Genomic DNA, 18,205 nt, shown 5'->3' on the forward strand with positions numbered 1-18,205 from the left:
TGCTTCGCGATAGTCGCGGACCAGTTTCACGGTGCTCCGGTTTCAAACTCGACTAGGCTACGAGCCAATAAATAAAACACGTCGTGGCGGGGATCGCGACAGCCCGATGGAATAAAGACTTGCTCGGGATTGATAGGATGAAAGACATGCCTGGCTTTCGTATGACCGGACGCTGTGTCTAGGGCGTGGAATTTGAATCATCGGCGCTGGGCAACGACGAGATTCAACCTGACGGCCATCGCGCGTGTTCGGCCACTACGTTTCGCAATAAATTCAAACTAACTCTTTATCCTATCTGGGTTTTGTCGTGCAGGCTGCGTATCTACCGCCATTGTCGCGGTTATATCACGCGACCAAAGAGGAAGGGAGGGTGTCGCTGGATCTCGACAGCTCTCGATGGAACTTGAATTAAATTTCGAGATTTATCGCGTCAATAACCGTGCATTAATTTACGATTTTTAGCGGTGAAAACGTAAATCCATGGCGTTGCCGGCGATTGTTTCGTTCCTCGTGAAGTGTCGCGCATAGAACACGAACGAAAAGAGGGAACGAAAAGAGGACCGATCGTGTTTAAAGGGGTGAGGCGTGATGCGTCGAGGGGAAGGACAGGCGAGACGAGAGAAGGGGACAGCACTAGGAGGTTGGAACGGGTGGACAGGGGTTGAAACGCGCAATGAGAACGTGCAGCGGGGAGAGTTCGCGGCTGCTATATCGAATGAGGAAGAACGAAGGGTGGGAGACTTGAAGTGTGGGCAACGACATATGCGACTGGCGTGCTCTACATCTAACTTATATTGACTATTACTCATGTTCGTGTACTGTGACATTCGCCGGCATTCACTGAAAAGTCGCAGGAAACAATGGCGCGATTTGGCTGGCACGCGGATCACTCGAAAGAAGATTCCCTGCTACGTTTGCTCTGTAATTTGTAAGAAATATTTGGTGAAAGATCGCGTTACGGCCGCCTTTGATATGATGGTTTTGCCCATCTCGAACAGGGAACATTTTTGCGAAGGCAACAAATTTATAGACCTGGGTGCAAAGTGTAATTACTAATTACATCTATATATGTAGATGTTCATAAACTAATAACTTTTACATATATACATATATACATATTACGTATAAGGTAATAATCAGAAAGATTGAAGACTTTAGATATTCATAGTTTTTGCCAACGTACTTTACCGAAGAATAAAAAGTTTTTAACTAACTAATCAATCCTTTCGTTGCAAAATGTGCTTATATTGTAAATGAACGAATGATTCTACTCTTTATCACATAATTCATCGCATAGAAATCGATTATATTGAATTTGAAAAGGTGAAAGAGGAAGCTACTACTCAGCTAAAACTAATACAATTTGCTCGGATCATAGAAATGAAAATCACGTGGAATTAAAATCAGCTTTCTAATTTGAGCGTTGATATTCCTTCTTTTATAATAAAATTGCAATCATTATATCTGAAATGATACCACGAAAATTTTGACCATTATTTCTTCGCGAATCTGCAGTGGATTAACCATTGAAGACGCGCTCTGTTCTTTATTACGTAAAAACGAGGACGATTAAGGGCTGACTAAATACTGACGTCGACGTGAAAAGCAATTTAAGCGAGTATAAGTATTTAGTGGCGAAGAGAGAAAGTAAATGCATAACTCCGCTGAAAGGCCGTGTTTACAGTTGACCGCAACTTTGTTTAGCTTCTTGCGCAACATAGTAGTTTTGAGTCAAATTTACTCGAAACTAGTGCTTGTCCGGTCTCTTCGTACTTGACCTTCTTAACTCGGTTTATTGCATAGCGGAGAATGTAACGTGGAAAATGTAGAATGAAATTAAAGAAACATCGCATGCAACACAATTATATCTGTAATTATTTTCTGTTCCACCAGAACTGGAAGTTGAGATTTTCTGAGAGAAATTCAATATTTTTAATTTGCTATTTCCCGGGAATGACGAGTTAATTCGTCATTTAAATGATATTTTGGCTAATCCTTTTACGTATAATTTTATTTTTCTTACAAATAAATTATACATTATAAATCTGGTATTTAATCCTGCTACGTTTCTCGCGTCATTTTCAATTTCGTATCATTTTCAAGGATTTTTAGGCTAAACATTTTCTAGAACGTTAAACATTTTCTTCTTGTTTGAAATTATAATGAGATCGAGGCATAAAGAGTTCTTGAATAGAAATAAAGCAACTTGTCTGTAGACAGTTTCGTTGCTTCGACTAATTATTCACGATTGATATACGGTAATTAAACTTATTTTTGTATTTCATTTAGCATTCGATTCGTGCACGAAGCGTGTTTTATAATCGTTTTGTTTTACTCGTGCCTATACCTATCTGTTATTTCGTTTCGTTGCGTTCAGTTCTTTCGAATCGCGCGCTGTAAGCGATTAATTGCTCTAGTGACTGAGGAAATTGCTAGAAAACAAGTAAAACCGAAAAGGTTGCATATAACAGGGAGAAAGAAGACTAGGATGAGAAACTAACGTAATACTGCTCCCTGAATCACGTAATTTTGCTTGCCTACTCTTTCATCCCTTTTCGCGTTCTGTCTTTTTGTCCAACGCTTTTTCAATCTTTCTTGGAGCTCGACTCTTTCCTTTTCCAATTTCAATTTTTTCCTCCGCCTTCCAAAGATTCCGATATCTGCTACTGCTTTTCACAATTTTATTCAGTTGCATTATGGAAAATGTTCTTTGCCGACCCTTTTAAGCGTAATAAGTTAAGTCGCGATAAAAATGTTCCGCGCATTACGTGTCTAATGATTACTCTTCCGGTCGAAAAAAGGATCGAGTCCTTCCATTTCGAGGAACTGGCGTGGGAGAGTGTAACGAAGATAAATACAACATTGTCAAACCGTCTTTCTGCAATCATTTTAATGCATTTGGGACAAACTCGATGGCTTTCTTAGGCCGTTTGTCCTTTTTGCCAGATATTATTTGAATAAAATATTTTTGATAAACTTGAATGTATCATCTAACATTGGAAATGTACGAGGAAAAGTGGGAATGTCAAGTTTTAGCATTTCTCAGAAGATGAAAATTTATTTTTCAATATATATAACGTCACAATTTCGTATTTCCTCACAAATATTATGTCAAGATAAAACATTATATTTTTCATTTCATACTGCATCATTTTCAACATTTACTTATAACTTTAAGTAATTTATAACACGTTAAATTGTAAAAAATGAAAATGTAAGTTGTATACCTCAATTTCTTATAACTATTGTAAAACTCAGAAAATTTTAATCAAATTTTAACGCGACAGAGCCAGTGATAAAAAAGACACACAGGACCGTACGAAAAAATGTTAAGCTTAAAATTCGTTAAAATTGACATTCAATTTTAAAATACGATATATAATTTTTCATACAAAAAGGACCGCTTAAATTCCTTCGTAATTAGCCCAGGTATATCGCTACGTATAATCAAATTTTTGTTACAGTCAATAGCAGCCATAAATAAAATAGATTCGCTCTCGAAAAAATCAAATACAAAATTAATATAAAAATACGAAAGCGTTATAAATGATCTTCTCGTTGATAATGGAAACAAAATAACAACGTCCTTTTTCCTCAAACTTCTCTCATTCTCATTGAATTCTATCGTACAGTACGCAACGAAAAATAAATTAGGGGCGATACGAGACGAGAAATTAGTCAGACCTATAACCTGAAACTTTATTCGAGCCGCATGCCAGCTTCCACTGGCCGAAAGAATATTTTATTTAAGTCGAGAGAAGAACGACGCAGAGGAGTTACCCCGTGCACGAGTATTCCTAATTTTGTCTGACAGGCATTGCTGGAATCTTAATTATGAGGAAGAATTTGAGGGCGTCCAACAACTGGGCTCCAACTCGCTCGACAATGTTGTTGGCAGTTTTCGAGGGAACATGAAATGCTTCGAAATTCGCCGGCACGTGGAATAAATTGAACCCATCGTTCAGCCGTTATTAATTCGTAATAACTGGTCAGGAGCAGATTTTTCGGTCCCGCGAAATTCTGAAAAACCATTACATCTCATTAACCAGCCGATGGGAAAAGCAACGCGCTATTAGAGAGGTGTCTCGTTAAGTTCGAAAAAGAACTGCTTCCGCTAATCTGTTGCTTTCGTGTTACATTGTATCGGGGAAATGAGGTAAATAGAATGATTGCCAAATGTCACGGAACCCCTATCTGTTAATTCAAGGTAATAAGAAGATTATAGCGCGTACTGCTTTCTTGTAACTTGTTTCTGCTTTTTCGATCAGTTTACGAAATAGGAGCGATTACTTATTTATTGAAACTTACAACTGCGTTACAACATGAAAAAAAAGAAATGGAATATATTGGAAATTTTGAATTGTTTTAATTAAATCACCAGGAACCGTAGAATATACAACGATGGTAATTTAATGATAGATATTTAATGAGGATAAACTTAATTAACCGTGTTACAATTCATTGACATGGATACTATGTTTAATTATTTAAAACTACGTAAGGTTCTGTCGATAGACAAAATTTCTTTCTTTTTCAAGAAAAAAAAAAATATCTTCCATACACACGTAACTAAACAAATGGACAGGATGTAATTGAAATAGTTGCACATTTTAAGTTCGTTCTTGGTTATTCAGTACGAGGGAATAATACTCGTACGTTCAATTTTCAATCTTGTGAAAATTGCTTGAACTTTTCGATTGAAAACGAGTGCTGGATTTTCTCCGTTGGATTTCGCTCTCTCGTATTGCATGCATGAAATAAGTATAACTATTATGGAAAAAATGTAAAAAGTATTGTAAATTATCCAATTTAATGCAACCTTGTTGGATGTTATACGATTAGCAGAATTTAAATCTCTGGATTTTACTTTGGTTAATTAGAGATATGTTCAATGTTGCGTGGAATGCTGAAACGTTATTTTCGTACCACTAATATCGCTGTTAAAAAAAGCTTAATTAAAATTTAGAAAGATGGAAGGTTGATTATGGAAATGAGCCTTTGAACATGGAAAAAACTTTCGCGTTATATTACCGCAAGTAATTTTCAAGCACACTAGAAAATTTATATTTAACAAATGAACTTGTTTCTGTTGCAGAGATTGCAGAGTTGTAAGAGATCCACAGACGCTCAAATCCAAAGGATATGGCTTCGTTTCCTTTGTTAAAAAAGCGGTAAGTCTTACACAAGTTTAATTACGTTTGTTATTAATATGCTCGACCATAAAGTAATTATTTTAAACAATGCAAATATACGAAATTTCAAAGGATATGAAATTGTAGCTAAGATAATGATTTTAACAAGAGAAAATGAGCCTTAGCTACGATATAATCTTGTTTTCTTCTTCTTTATTCTTCTTCTTTTTTGCAAGCTGCCTTTCTAAAAAATATTAGAAATCTATAGCACAAGTAAAATTGTAGTTACTATCTCGTCTATCGTAGATTCTATATATACCACAACTAAAAGTTCTTCCCATTAACTGCAAACACTTCCCATTAATACAGTGTACACAATACGCATCGTAATTAATTAAAAGCTTAATTAATTAAAAGGTAATCCTAATATCTGGTAAAAAATGAATGCTTAAAATGATTCATGTTTCTCAATTTAAAGAACCAATATCAACAAACATGAAACTAAGAATAAGATTTCGTCATCTAGCAACTATTGTTTCTTTCAAATCGGAGACAAACCAAACGATATTAACTTCGCCTGAAACTTGAAGAAGGTATTTCTCGTGAGCATGAATACTATATTTGAATCTCCGAATTACGTTCTACGCAAAGTACGTAATGAAAACAATTACACAATTTATTGATTGATATAAATGAAACCGTTGTGAAAAGAAAAATACCAAGAACATCGACTGTATGCTTCTGTACACTGTACACGTTTTCCCCATCCGTGTCTCCGTAACTCGCGCGAGAAATTTCGTTGATTAAATAGGAAAGAGGGTCGAACGCGTGACGCTTTAAAGTATCATTTTTCGAAAGGAGACGGGTCGTGTGGAACGACTTTTACCGTGACCCGCCAAAATCCGCGACGTAAATCACGGCGAAGTTAAATGTACGACCGTAAGTAAAAGAAGCCTTGCCACCGTTTATGGTGAGGTTATTCGTCGGAGCGACTGCCCCCAAGGTACGGACCCTCTCGTTTCCCCTCTGTTTTAATGTTCTATCGATCTGGACCACCGCCGGCACCTGCCTCACACCCACGGTATTACTATTGCCGAAGTATAAATTTTCCGGGTGTCTCCGTTAACCTCGAGGAACACGCGAAAATTTCTCCACTTCACTCTTCCCCGCCCCTTGGCTCACCTCTTTCGCCCCCCGACCCTTACAACACTCGTATCCTACTGCCACTATATCCTTCGACCGCCGGATACACATACCTAAATCGCGGGCTCTGATCATCGTCCAACATCCTGGCTCTCTTAAGATGTACGAGGAAATGCGAATTCCCCGGATTCTCGTTTTCCTTCGGCCTCGATTATGTTGCTCGGGATCGCTGCGTTTAATGAGCATCGAACCGTGTAACTCGCATCTAGGTTCCCCGAGCAATGTTGGCGAGAGAGCCTTTGGCACGGATAGAATTTTTGATTAATGCGCGAGAAAGCAGAAAACCGGAGTGACGAAATTATGGCTACGTTTGGTTAGTGGGAGAAATAGTCTTGTTTTTAGTATTAATTTTAACTTTGCTTCGACGTCGAAGTTATTAGACGTGCGCTTTTTCGTTTATATTCCATATCGTTAATTAGAATTTGGTAATTCACAGATTTTGCTATAGCTATGGCGTGAATGGAGATCACGCAGGATTTATTAACTTTTCTTCTGAATTTAATCGTCTGTTCATATCATTTAGCAGATTTACTATTCTTTTCGTAGCGTCGCAGTTTTTCCACTGCAGTGTGACATGCTTGATGGTAGTTGGTATAGTACGTTATATCGTTCAAAGATTGGGGTTCTTGCTTATCTAATAAGCATGAGTGGGTTAGAGCCGCGTGACCTATCCTAATTCTACTGATTATGGTTTGTAGATAAACAAGAAACACCTGTTTCAATCGATTGAAGTCTGCTAGACTGTAACATATGAAACAGAGGATTTAGTTGCATTAATCTTCTGAATCTCTTCTTTGCGATAAATATTTTTATCTTTGCAGATGCAAAATAGGATGCAAATAATGATAAGCTTTGAATCAATTGAAATAATAGATGACGGATTGCTCTTACACAAATACCAGTAATTTTCGAATTCTGGTAAATTTGTTCTTTCTTTTTATTATATGATGTTAGCAACTTATAGAATGTTCTTAACCAATTCTCACTGAGAATTCTTGTTACTTGATTCTAGCTGCTTCCAACTTTTATAGCTTCACTGCAGATCAATAAATTGCACGTTATTACTTTTTATGCCGCAAGACACATCGCTACGTTAATAATAATTTTAACGACACCGATTAATGACACGAAATTAAAGTCTAACGCAATTATAGAGATACATTATATACTTTTATCAGGGGAACTCGGGCCATAGAAATTAACCAAATAAGCGGCAGAACGAAATTATGTTCCACGGAAAATGTAAAACTTTGTGGAAAAATATGACAAATTCGAGAAATTTTTTAATAGTTATGAATCAATGAGATCTATCGTTTCCCTTCTTCATTAAAATGTAAATGATACTTTGCTTGCTAATATTTAGAATCTGTCGTACCTTTTTTAAGTTTCCAACTACATTGCATACTTGTAAGGACTTTTACAGATTAAATTATGTCGCGCCTCTTCTTCCAGACCTTCTGTTTCTTTCCGCTAAAATTTTTTTAAACGAGTTTGAGGTACGTAAATATCATTCAGAAAATAAAAATACCTAATGGAATACGAAATAAAAATAGCACCGCACGATAGTGTACAAACACATAGCGTACAAAATGACGCCAACGGCGAAATCAGCGAGAGGTTCGGCCACTTTAAACGACAAGAAGCAGAATCGATAAATCCGTCGGCAATAAATCAAGAAATCGGGAGGAAAAAAGGCTTTCATAACGTTCCGTCGATAAAATCCCAGCTGGAATAAGGTCGGAAGCCGATGCGGGAGGAGAGCAAAAAATTCATTTCATATTCTTAATTTCCACGTGGCTGTTGATTCCAAAATTTCCGGTGTCGACATAATATTCCCATAAAATATCCGATCGATGGATCCCGGTTCGTGTTCGAAATCTCGGAACCATGTCCTTAACGATCGATAGAAACTCGAAATCGGTCGAAAAAGCCTCGACAGATCGGATGGCCACGTCTCTCGTCCACGTGAAAACAGGCGTGTCTATACATATATGTGTGTGTATGTGTATGTGTGTCTATGTTTCTTTAGAGCCACGTAATCCGACGTCGCATGCCACCATGGAGCCTATGACTTAGTAATGCGTGTAAAGCAGCTGGGTGTCGCTGCTCGGGGAGTCACGAATGGCCTATAGGCGTCTCAGGCCGTACAAGAAATTCGATTTGATGTGTGCTTAGACAGCTGGAACTAGGCAGGTCTGGGCGACGAGGTCGGTAGGACGGCCGACGCGGCGCGGCGTGTCGTATAAACGGTCTGGTCACGGAAAGTGGAAGGGGCTACGAAGGTGCATTCAGCCGTTCCTACTCGTCCAGGGGTTAGGGTGTCGGAGGCTAGGAAACTGCAAGTTATCGACCGTAGTTTAGAATCGGCTTAGAGGCGAGCATTCGGTCTGTCGGTCTATCTAGGCTAACCACGCGAACGCGCGGCGTCATATCGGGAATGGAAATTCGAATCGGAAATACTTTATCCTACGAAGGGAATTGGGGAGGGGGAAGGGGGCAGGCCAACGATGTCGTAGGATAAGAAGCACAGAGAAAAGTAGAAAGGTCTGCTTGAAGATGACGGTGATGCCAATGGTATGATGCTAAGTTCCTCGCGGTATTCGAGAGGAAAGAAGAGTGAAGACGAGATGGAAGGAAAGGTGGAAGGTAACGGTTGGGGAAACGAGGCAAAAGGCAGACCCAAGAGTCCTCGAAATGGCGCAAATGGCGATAAGGGTGGGGTACCACCGGAATGCCACTAGGAAAGAAGGGAAACATCCCCTCTTTCGTACATACTCCCGAAGAGCTTTTCGAACAGTCAACCTTTTCGGGGGGATTCCTTCGCGACGGAAGAATATTTTTAGATTTCCTATCCGTCGTTCTTCGCATCAGAGCCGTCCAACTGCCAGCGGCACGCTGTCACGGACTACTCGCATTTACGTGAAATACGCGCGGTTGTGTGCGTCACAACCGATGTCGTTCTCTGTTATTCCACATCCATTTCTTCTCCACGGCCGTCTTACCATGGGTTACCGTTCTGCTTTTGCCTCTTCCTGCCTCCCGTCTTCGCTGTCTCCTTCTGTTCACTCCCACGATTCTTCCTTATTTTTCATACGAATCCTGTAATGGACTTATGGATAGACGGATACGAGTGCCTGTTTTGTTACCCATCTCCGGAGCAAACTGCATCATCTCTCTCCTGGCTAACGCTGTCGCCACGCGATAACTTTGAAAGTGTTTTTTATTAAAAAACGAAGGCTTGTTTTACGTTCGATCGAAAATCGAACATATAGCGGTAATCGAAGATTCGCTTGCTGGATATATTCCCATGGATTTCGAAGAATCGAGGGGAGATACGGCAGATCAGAGAGAATTTCGAAGCTCGTATTAAGTTCACCCGCATCGAGAAACATCCTGGCGAAAGGAACGACTCCGTGGTCTCAAATTTCTAATACCATCTGCAATAAATTCTTTATTCTCTACGTTGTATTGTATTTGTGAATGGTTCTCTCTTAGAAAGATTAAAACTCTTACTATATTTGATATAACAATTCCTCTTAACACGTGCTTCCTAATACGATAGAATTCCATTTATCTGAACTCGTGAGAAATAAATAAGAATAAATAGGATTTCACCAATTTTCCCACCTATTATTTTTCGTTCACATAGTAGGAGTCAAATAAGTGGATTCAGTCTGTATGAATTCAGTTAATTTATTAAGTAGAATTTCAGTCTAACGAATAAGGTTCAGATAAATGTACTTTCTGTAAAATACGATCAGCGATCGATCTTTACATTTAACAATTGTAATGGTAAACATGCTAGTATCGTTTAAAATGTAAATATAGAGAATGGAAAAATACTGACGATGGAAAAATTATTAGAATTTATCAGAGAAAGTAAAAATAACCCGATATTGTGAATGTAAGGTGGGAAAAGGAAAGTAGATCTATTGCATCGACAATTGTCGTGCTAACTATTTCTATTTCCATTCGATGGCTATGTATACATATACATGTACATTTAGCGTAAGTGATATATATGTACATATGTATTTATTACGTCTGTTCCATGCAGAGAACAGTAATAGACCACTTTTCTCAATCCACTCGAGCTATGCTTCTAAAACCAGAGCAGTAGTAAATAAAAGTTACGGCTACCATCTTGTATACTGCAAGTTACGGCCTCTAGTTGTTGGTCGTAACGTTTCACCTTTTTGTTTATTCCAGTTCTCGATCTCTTTTTTAACGCAAGGCAACACACTTACTTCGTGACTTCTCCTTTATAGGCTGTGTAAACATTCGATAGTGTTTCAGAAAAATGTAATCGCTGCATCAGCATATCGTACATTATACATAAATTTAGTAAATTTACGTAATACGTAAATTTAGTATACGTATGAAATACAGTAGGCAATAAACTGATTTCTGCACGATCTTTACAAAACTGCAATGTATAAAAATACACGTAAAAATTCAAAGTGACGTCGCTTTCTGAATTTACATAGCATCAAATCTTTAGAAATGAAATAATGAATTGATTCTGATTTAATTGATAAATCTAGTTAATGAAACTATCGAATCTTATTGAGGCAAGATTTGGTTTATACTGAAATAGTAAAGACTAATGCAAACTTGCCAACTACCCTTACTTTAAATTCGTTTGACGGTGGATTATTGGAAATCAGCTAGTGAATTTTAATCCTTCAATTACTTACAAATTTCATGAATTCCACCGTACTTCTATCTTATGAAACTGTAGAATAAAGTCCAACAGTGTTCCAAATCCTGTTAGATCAATTTTTAATCACTTAAATTGAATTGTTTGTATTAATTTGGTAAGAAAGTATGAGATAATATGATATTATAATAATTATATAACATTTTTAACTCCAATATTATATCAACAGTTTTATACAAAAGATGGATAAATTAATATAAACGTTAAACTTATCGTGACTAAACACCATTGTAACTATAATTTCAAATCACGACTATGTGTTGAATATACTATGTACGTAGAACGTGGCTGGTCACCGGTTGTCTACAACTGAACCAATTTGCAACGCAAGCACTGGTTGAGAGAGGCACATTTTTAAGGACGCTGAAAAATTTGTGAAACAAGATAGAACCATTAATTTTAGATGATGTCATTAATAGAAAGGTGGCACTTTAATATTGAATAACCCGCTGCACCGTTGGCGAAAAATGATGACTATAACGCATTCGTAGTTAACCGTGTAACAACGTGTATCCATTTAATTGCTGTCTAAAAAGAGAAACCTTTTTAATTCGACGATTGAATCTGTCTTCGAATCGTTTATAAAATTACATACAAATTTTTGGTATATTGATATTTTATAAATTAATTTGAAATAATTTTTACCATATAGCATATAGTTATGTACTATTGTACTAAGCTATCGTCATTGCTTTATTTCAAGTACAGTTTAGTAACGTTTTCTAGTTTCAAGGTACAGTTTTGCTTGTATTGTTCCAGGAAGCGGAAAGTGCCATCGGTGCCATGAATGGACAATGGCTCGGTAGCAGGAGTATTCGAACGAATTGGGCGACTCGCAAACCCCCTGCACCAAAATCCGAAGGTGAGTATTGACGTACATGTAACTTTTTCAGATCTTTATTGTACACAACAGTGGTGCATGATTGCCTTTGCAATAAACGAATCATACAATCGAGAATCCAGGGAAAGATACATATCCATTTCTGATATATCATGGTTTATACGTACACATCTTTTGAGATAGGAAAAATGGCACAGGGATACGTACACATATAACACACTCAACTCCTATCTACACTATAGTGACGTATACATATACATTTAAAAAACAGATGTCGATATTCGTACACGAAAATGTTCGTAGAAACTGTATTCGATAGTTATACAAATATTACAAACAAACAAATAGAAGATTAAGATTTTGTTATGAAACAATGAATTCGTGAAATTGGTCATTTCGGATACCTGAAAATATATTTAAACGAGCAAAGAAACAGATAGAAATATATAAACGAAAAGGAAGGGGAATGGAATTTGAAGATAGTAGTTTTTCAGTGAAACTGTTGAAGTAGCGTCACCCTTAAGACGGTCTGTCGTGCATACGAAAGCGGCAAAGGGAAATTAAATATCGCGGTGGCCCTTCACGAGCGCGGAATTTTCGCCGACGCAGCCGGAATTCGATTAGGTCCAGTCGGTTGGTCCGCTAGAGAAAGCTTTCACCACGTCATTCGGGACAGCTTAAAACGGTTTCACCACGAACGATTGCTCCGCAAAGGCGATGGTGACGTTCCGGCCTGTTCAAGGGTTTGTTAATCGATACCGCGACACGGATTTCGAGGGCATTTTTGTTCCTTCGCGAAACAACGCGCACGAGAAAGAGAGAATCGTCACGAGGCACGAACATCAGTCTTGCGAACCTCGAATAGAATAATCGTGTTCATTCTCATTTTTTGATGATCGTTCGTCACCTTTACGCGACAGCCACGTTTATTATGAATCTCAAATAGAATTACCTTGATCATCCTCATTTTTTAATGACCGTTCGTCAGTTTGCTTTGTCATCGTCGTTATTCACCGGTGAACAGCCGCGTTTATTGTGAATCTCAAATAGAGTCATCTTGTCCATCCTCATTTTTAACGACCGTCCGTCAGTTTACTTTATTGTCATCATTATTCACTGGTAAACAGCCAAAGCCGCGTTTATTGATGTTGTCTGAATCACTTTCCAGACATTCGCGCTCTCAAATATATTTGTATCGTCATTTACCGATTTTTAAAATAACCTCTCTTTTAGATAAAAATAGCAAGACGGGGAATTATTGTTAAAAATTAATCATCCTCCAGAAGAAATGAAATAGCGATCGAACGTAAACAAAAAGAGGTCAATTATTATTGTACAAGTTTGAAAAAGCGTTGTAGAATAATAGATACAGCGGAATACAAATTGCAGGTACGAGGAAAGCTTCTATAATTTGGAAACAAATGTTTACAGAGTATTTATTTTAATTTGTTCAAACTATAGAAACTACGTAGAGGAAAGAATAGCAACATAAATATTATTGAGCAAATTTTACAAATCCCTCTTCGTAATTACAACGTGGATCAAATACGGTTCAATAATATAAATCGACTAAAAAGAAATTATAAATGAAATGTTGCGTTAACGTAATTTTTTTACGTTAATGTTTTTTATTCGAACGTCTCGTATGTGAATAGATAATATAACCTTAAAACGGATGAATGCAACGTATAGTGTGGATCGATGACGAAACAAAGAAAAAAAATAGTGCTTCACGGTGACACAGCGCGTAACGCGGCCTACGTAAACAGGTGGAAATATTTAAAAAAAAGGAGAGGAGAGGAAAAAGAGCGCAACGGGTTATAATAGAAGCCCGCGTGTCTACAATTAATGCGAGCCACTCATTCATGCTATTTTATCACGCCTTTTTGTTTTCGTTTACTCGAATAAGTTAGCGTATATTGTTCACGTGTATACCGCTTACCTTTATGTTTACCAGCGACAAGATCCGATTTTATGCCTTGGGAACATAAGGACGTTGTTTTTTCGCGACCTAAACACGCGACCTTAATAAGTTGATCGTTCGGATCTAAGTTGCGTTGCAACGTGAAATACCTTCCCAAGCTTTATGCAGAGAATATATTTTAGGTTAAAGTTCGTATCGTTTATATATTCGATAATTTATTCAATATTTTCCCGTACCATAATTATCGCGTTGTAGGAAAATTATTACGTTGGTATTTATTTATCCATAATTTAATTTAAGCAATTTTATTTTTTATTTAATTTTTAATTTAAGCAATACTATTTATATTAGTTCCGTTTTTCTGTACTAATAGATAACTATATTTAAAATAATTAAACTGATATAATGTATTCCGGAGCCGATTGATCTACTTTAAACTGCTATAAAGTTTTCTTATGCAAACATGTGAATAATATTGTTAACTGAATTCTGCCTTTAAAATCAAAACTTTTACATTAAACGATATGGAAAAGAGGTATAATTTATCATTACGATGCGATATAAGATACGATATAAAGTTATCTTTTTCAGTAACATTCACTTTGCTGTAAATATCGAACATCTTGTTTCATTATTTTTTGATATTTTTTAATAATTCTTCCGCCACGAACTAATAACAAAAAAATTGTATCTCTTAAAGTGATACTTATCAAATTCATTATACAATTTCTATAAATCACGAAAGAAAGAGTGCAATTACATAATCTGCAAAGCTTCATTGTTAATTAACTTCATTGGAACTGAAAAAACAATTTCACGGCAACAATAGCCAACTCCGCACGAGAGGGTATTTCCAAATTAATTGAAAGGAATTGTACGAATTGCTGCCTCACCGTGGCTCGAGATATAGGGCAACGGGTGATTTACGCGTTCGTTGGCATAATCGTCATTAGCTTGATAATTAGCACTGTTAAAGACAAGGGCCCGATGAAAGTATAAAGCTCCAAGTCGAGGCAGGATAGTAAGAATCCAATTGAAGTTATGAACTAAACGCATAATGAGCTTGGAGGTAGCACTCCGAGACCCAAGTAAGTATTATTATATTATCATAAGCGGCTCTTCGTCGTCGACCCAGGGACTCCCATCGTCCAGCCTGGTAGTCACCTCCGACCCCTCTACTAACTAATTTCATTCCGCAAGTCTTTAATTAGTATTCGTCGCGAAGCGTCCAAACTTTTTCACTAGACGAGCTAGGGCTCGCCGTCTCGTCCTACCGGGACCGTTCACCCGTATTTGCATAGGCCAAATTCACAGAGAATACTTTCTTGCCGACCACCTTTCGACGCTTAATATTCCTCGTTGGTTGGTTCTTCTAAATCTCGCATCAGGAAAAATGATTACTCGTTAATGAAATTTTTCCCCTCGTCTACTATACACATACGTAGCTAAAAATTCATTTGTTGAACCGCGTCGTGCTATTTTATTTATATGTACTAGCAGATGGAATTAAATCGAAGCTCGGAGAAACAACGCGATGAAATGTAAAATGTGAATTATTTTCGTGAAATTTCCTTTCTAATAATCGAATCGAATTGACTCTTTCCAATTGATATTGGAAGCAGCAAGTTTCGATTTTCTGTTTTCCTAATTATTAGCAACGTGCGGCTACTTTTGGCAAGATAGCTTCTATTGGTATCTATTTATTTTCAATTATATTAATTACATTCTGCATATCGTATATTTAATTTACAATGTAGCCGTTCCCGGGAAGTGGCACATGTCTGTCACGTGGATGTCAGTAGTATTAATGTCTGTATTATCGGGGTAATATTCTACTGTAAAACGCGTTTCTGTATTCAGCCCACTTTCTACGTCTTTTACAAACAACTTGTATCATTTTCTGCATCGATATTTTAAACGTACATGTATATGCTATATCTAAGCATTATTGTGAAATTTTTTTGTATGTTGGAGTACGATATATGATTTTTTTATACGTTCGAGCTAGTAACGAAGTACAGAGGCAATTGTAACTTTACTGCTTTACTGAAAATTGATGTTCTTCGCGTTTAAAGAAACGATGGCAAAAGTGTTGCAACATTTTTGGGACAGGTGAAGTTATATAATATTTCCAAAAAGTTTGTAACTTTTCGAAGAGTTTATTCCCGTCTTCAGGATATTTATCAGCAGTAAAATCTGAAAAAATTGAAGTTTCGAAATATGGGCCAAGGTCAACCGTAGCCGGGTAGCCCGTCGTTTAATCCAAAGCAATTGAAATCTTGCTGGCAATCTTTCGCGTTTTAACAAAACCTTCGAGATTCGAGCGTGCAACTTGGCGCTGGTTAAACAGAATTTCTTTTATAATGTCAATGACCACTCATTTTCACACAATATGGTTAGATTTATATTTCCATATACGAGCCTTATTTCGTCAAATTTCTATTGATGAGATTCTTACGAGTACATAATATATTTGCGCATTCATAGATATCTGAATAACTTTGATTCGTAGTACCAATACGTGAATATCAGTAAAATGTTTAAAACAGATATAAACTAGCAGATTCTAACGTAATACTCGTATACCATTATACAAAATTGACATATAATAATTTAGATTATTTTTATTTTAAAATTTACCAGTAGCAGTTAACTTTTAGAAGTTCGTTATGGAACTAAATTCGAGGTATATGAGAAAAGCAGAGTCAACTCGATTATGAATAAAAATCGCGAAATGTTAACGTTCTCGAACTTTAAGACATCTTTTTCTTGACAATTTTTGTGTGTTCCTACCACTGTCGCTTTTCTATTTCTTGGAATTTCATTTGTCACTTTCCATTTCTCACTTTTTCTAATGTCTCTTATCATAAGGCTCATTTATTCATTTATCAAGCCTTATCTTACCTCGTGCAAGTGAGAAATTCTGACACGCACGAGACCAGCATATAAACGTTAAAAGTTTATCCGGTTACCAATCTGATTGTTATTCAGTTCAGCTATATCTTTCAATGGCTTCTTTAAAACTAATATTTCAACAAATTCTTTTCAACTTTTTTTTTTAATTTAATTACCAATTGTCGAGTATCGAAATAAAGAATATAATGAAAATAGTATGAAGCATTTTGACATGACAAAACGTAGCAAGTTTGTACAAATCGTCGCTGTGTGATTCTTGCGTGTTTCAATCGTTGCTAACAAAATTAGTTAAATGATACAAGAATAACTATTGACGTTTCGATGTACTGTCATTAATCGTGTTAATTACAGTTTATTGATAAACAAACACGATGCACGTAGTGTTGAGATTGCTATGAAGTGACTCTCGTGACATTCGGCCTTAATATTGGATCGGTTTATATGCAATTTATTATTTATCTGAACCTATTCGCGAGAGTCGCTGGCTTAAAGCTCGTTACTCCATAACAGCAAGAACACTCGAGACAGTAAATAGTCTCAATATAATGCATGCGCTTAAATAGCGCAGTTCAATGCCGAGGTGAGTGCTTTTAATGGAACAACCGCTCCACCAGACAATGCAATATTACGTCTCGTAGCTTATACGCGAAGAATTTCACATTTTTCTGAAGCACGGCTAAAGCGAAAGAAAAGGTGAACGAGTAACATAACGTTCGAATAGAAAGTTATTTCGCGATGCGCTAGCACACGTCGTTTCGGATAATTGTTTAATTCAATAAAAGGTTACCTCATTTAAATCCATCGCGTTAGCAGACGTTTAGCGTTTAATATTCCATCGAATAAGAAATGAAATAATTCTTAAAATCTTCGTTTATGTAATAGAATGAATTAACAACGTTTATACCACGTACGTTAGGTGGTACATAAGAGAAATAGAAGTAATATGTTGCACGGAATCCTTTTGTACTCGTAATAGCATAAAAGAAAAAGAAAGAAGGGAGAAATTAGAGACAGCACAGTTGGGGCAAAGTAGCATTTAATTTGAGAGAGTCCCGAAGTTCGTCAGCAACTAGGTCAATATTTTATAGCCCCAGCAATTAGATAATTTTGCGGTCAGGCAAAAATACGATTGCTGGCGTGTGAAAGAGACTAACTTGGGCTTGGGTTAATGTCGAAAGTTTGTATCGCCGCCGACTCTGAATCGTTCGTAACCAAACCATGACTGCTGTCGATTTCGCATCGCTACTCTTTAAAAGAATCAACGACGTTCTTTCATTTTCCGACTTTTAATCTCTGAAACGAAACTTATCGCAAAAGATATAAAACTGAAACTTGCCATACCGTATTAAAAGCCAGCGGAAGTAACGAGAGCTCGAAGACGAAGCTTCTTTTTAAAAATACCGGTATTAGGTCTAAATGTACTTTCTTTGTGTTTCATAGAACTTTCATCATCGTTATTACCCTTTTAA

At 36.9% G+C, this 18,205-nt stretch overlaps 1 protein-coding gene across 1 annotated transcript in view; it reads left to right on the plus strand.

The window, feature by feature from the left end:
* LOC100746351 (nucleolysin TIAR) overlaps nt 1–18,205 on the plus strand; it is a 589,230-nt gene that overhangs the window by 515,405 nt on the left and 55,620 nt on the right. Inside the window, exons 4-5 of the mRNA XM_033322978.1 lie at nt 5,096–5,171; nt 11,815–11,917. Coding sequence (XP_033178869.1) covers nt 5,096–5,171; nt 11,815–11,917 — 179 coding nt within the window. The remainder of the gene's footprint in view (nt 1–5,095; nt 5,172–11,814; nt 11,918–18,205) is intronic.

This window comes from Bombus impatiens, unplaced genomic scaffold (genome assembly GCF_000188095.3).
Source record: "Bombus impatiens unplaced genomic scaffold, BIMP_2.2 scf_0739, whole genome shotgun sequence".
In the NCBI taxonomy this organism is placed as follows: domain Eukaryota; kingdom Metazoa; phylum Arthropoda; class Insecta; order Hymenoptera; family Apidae; genus Bombus; species Bombus impatiens.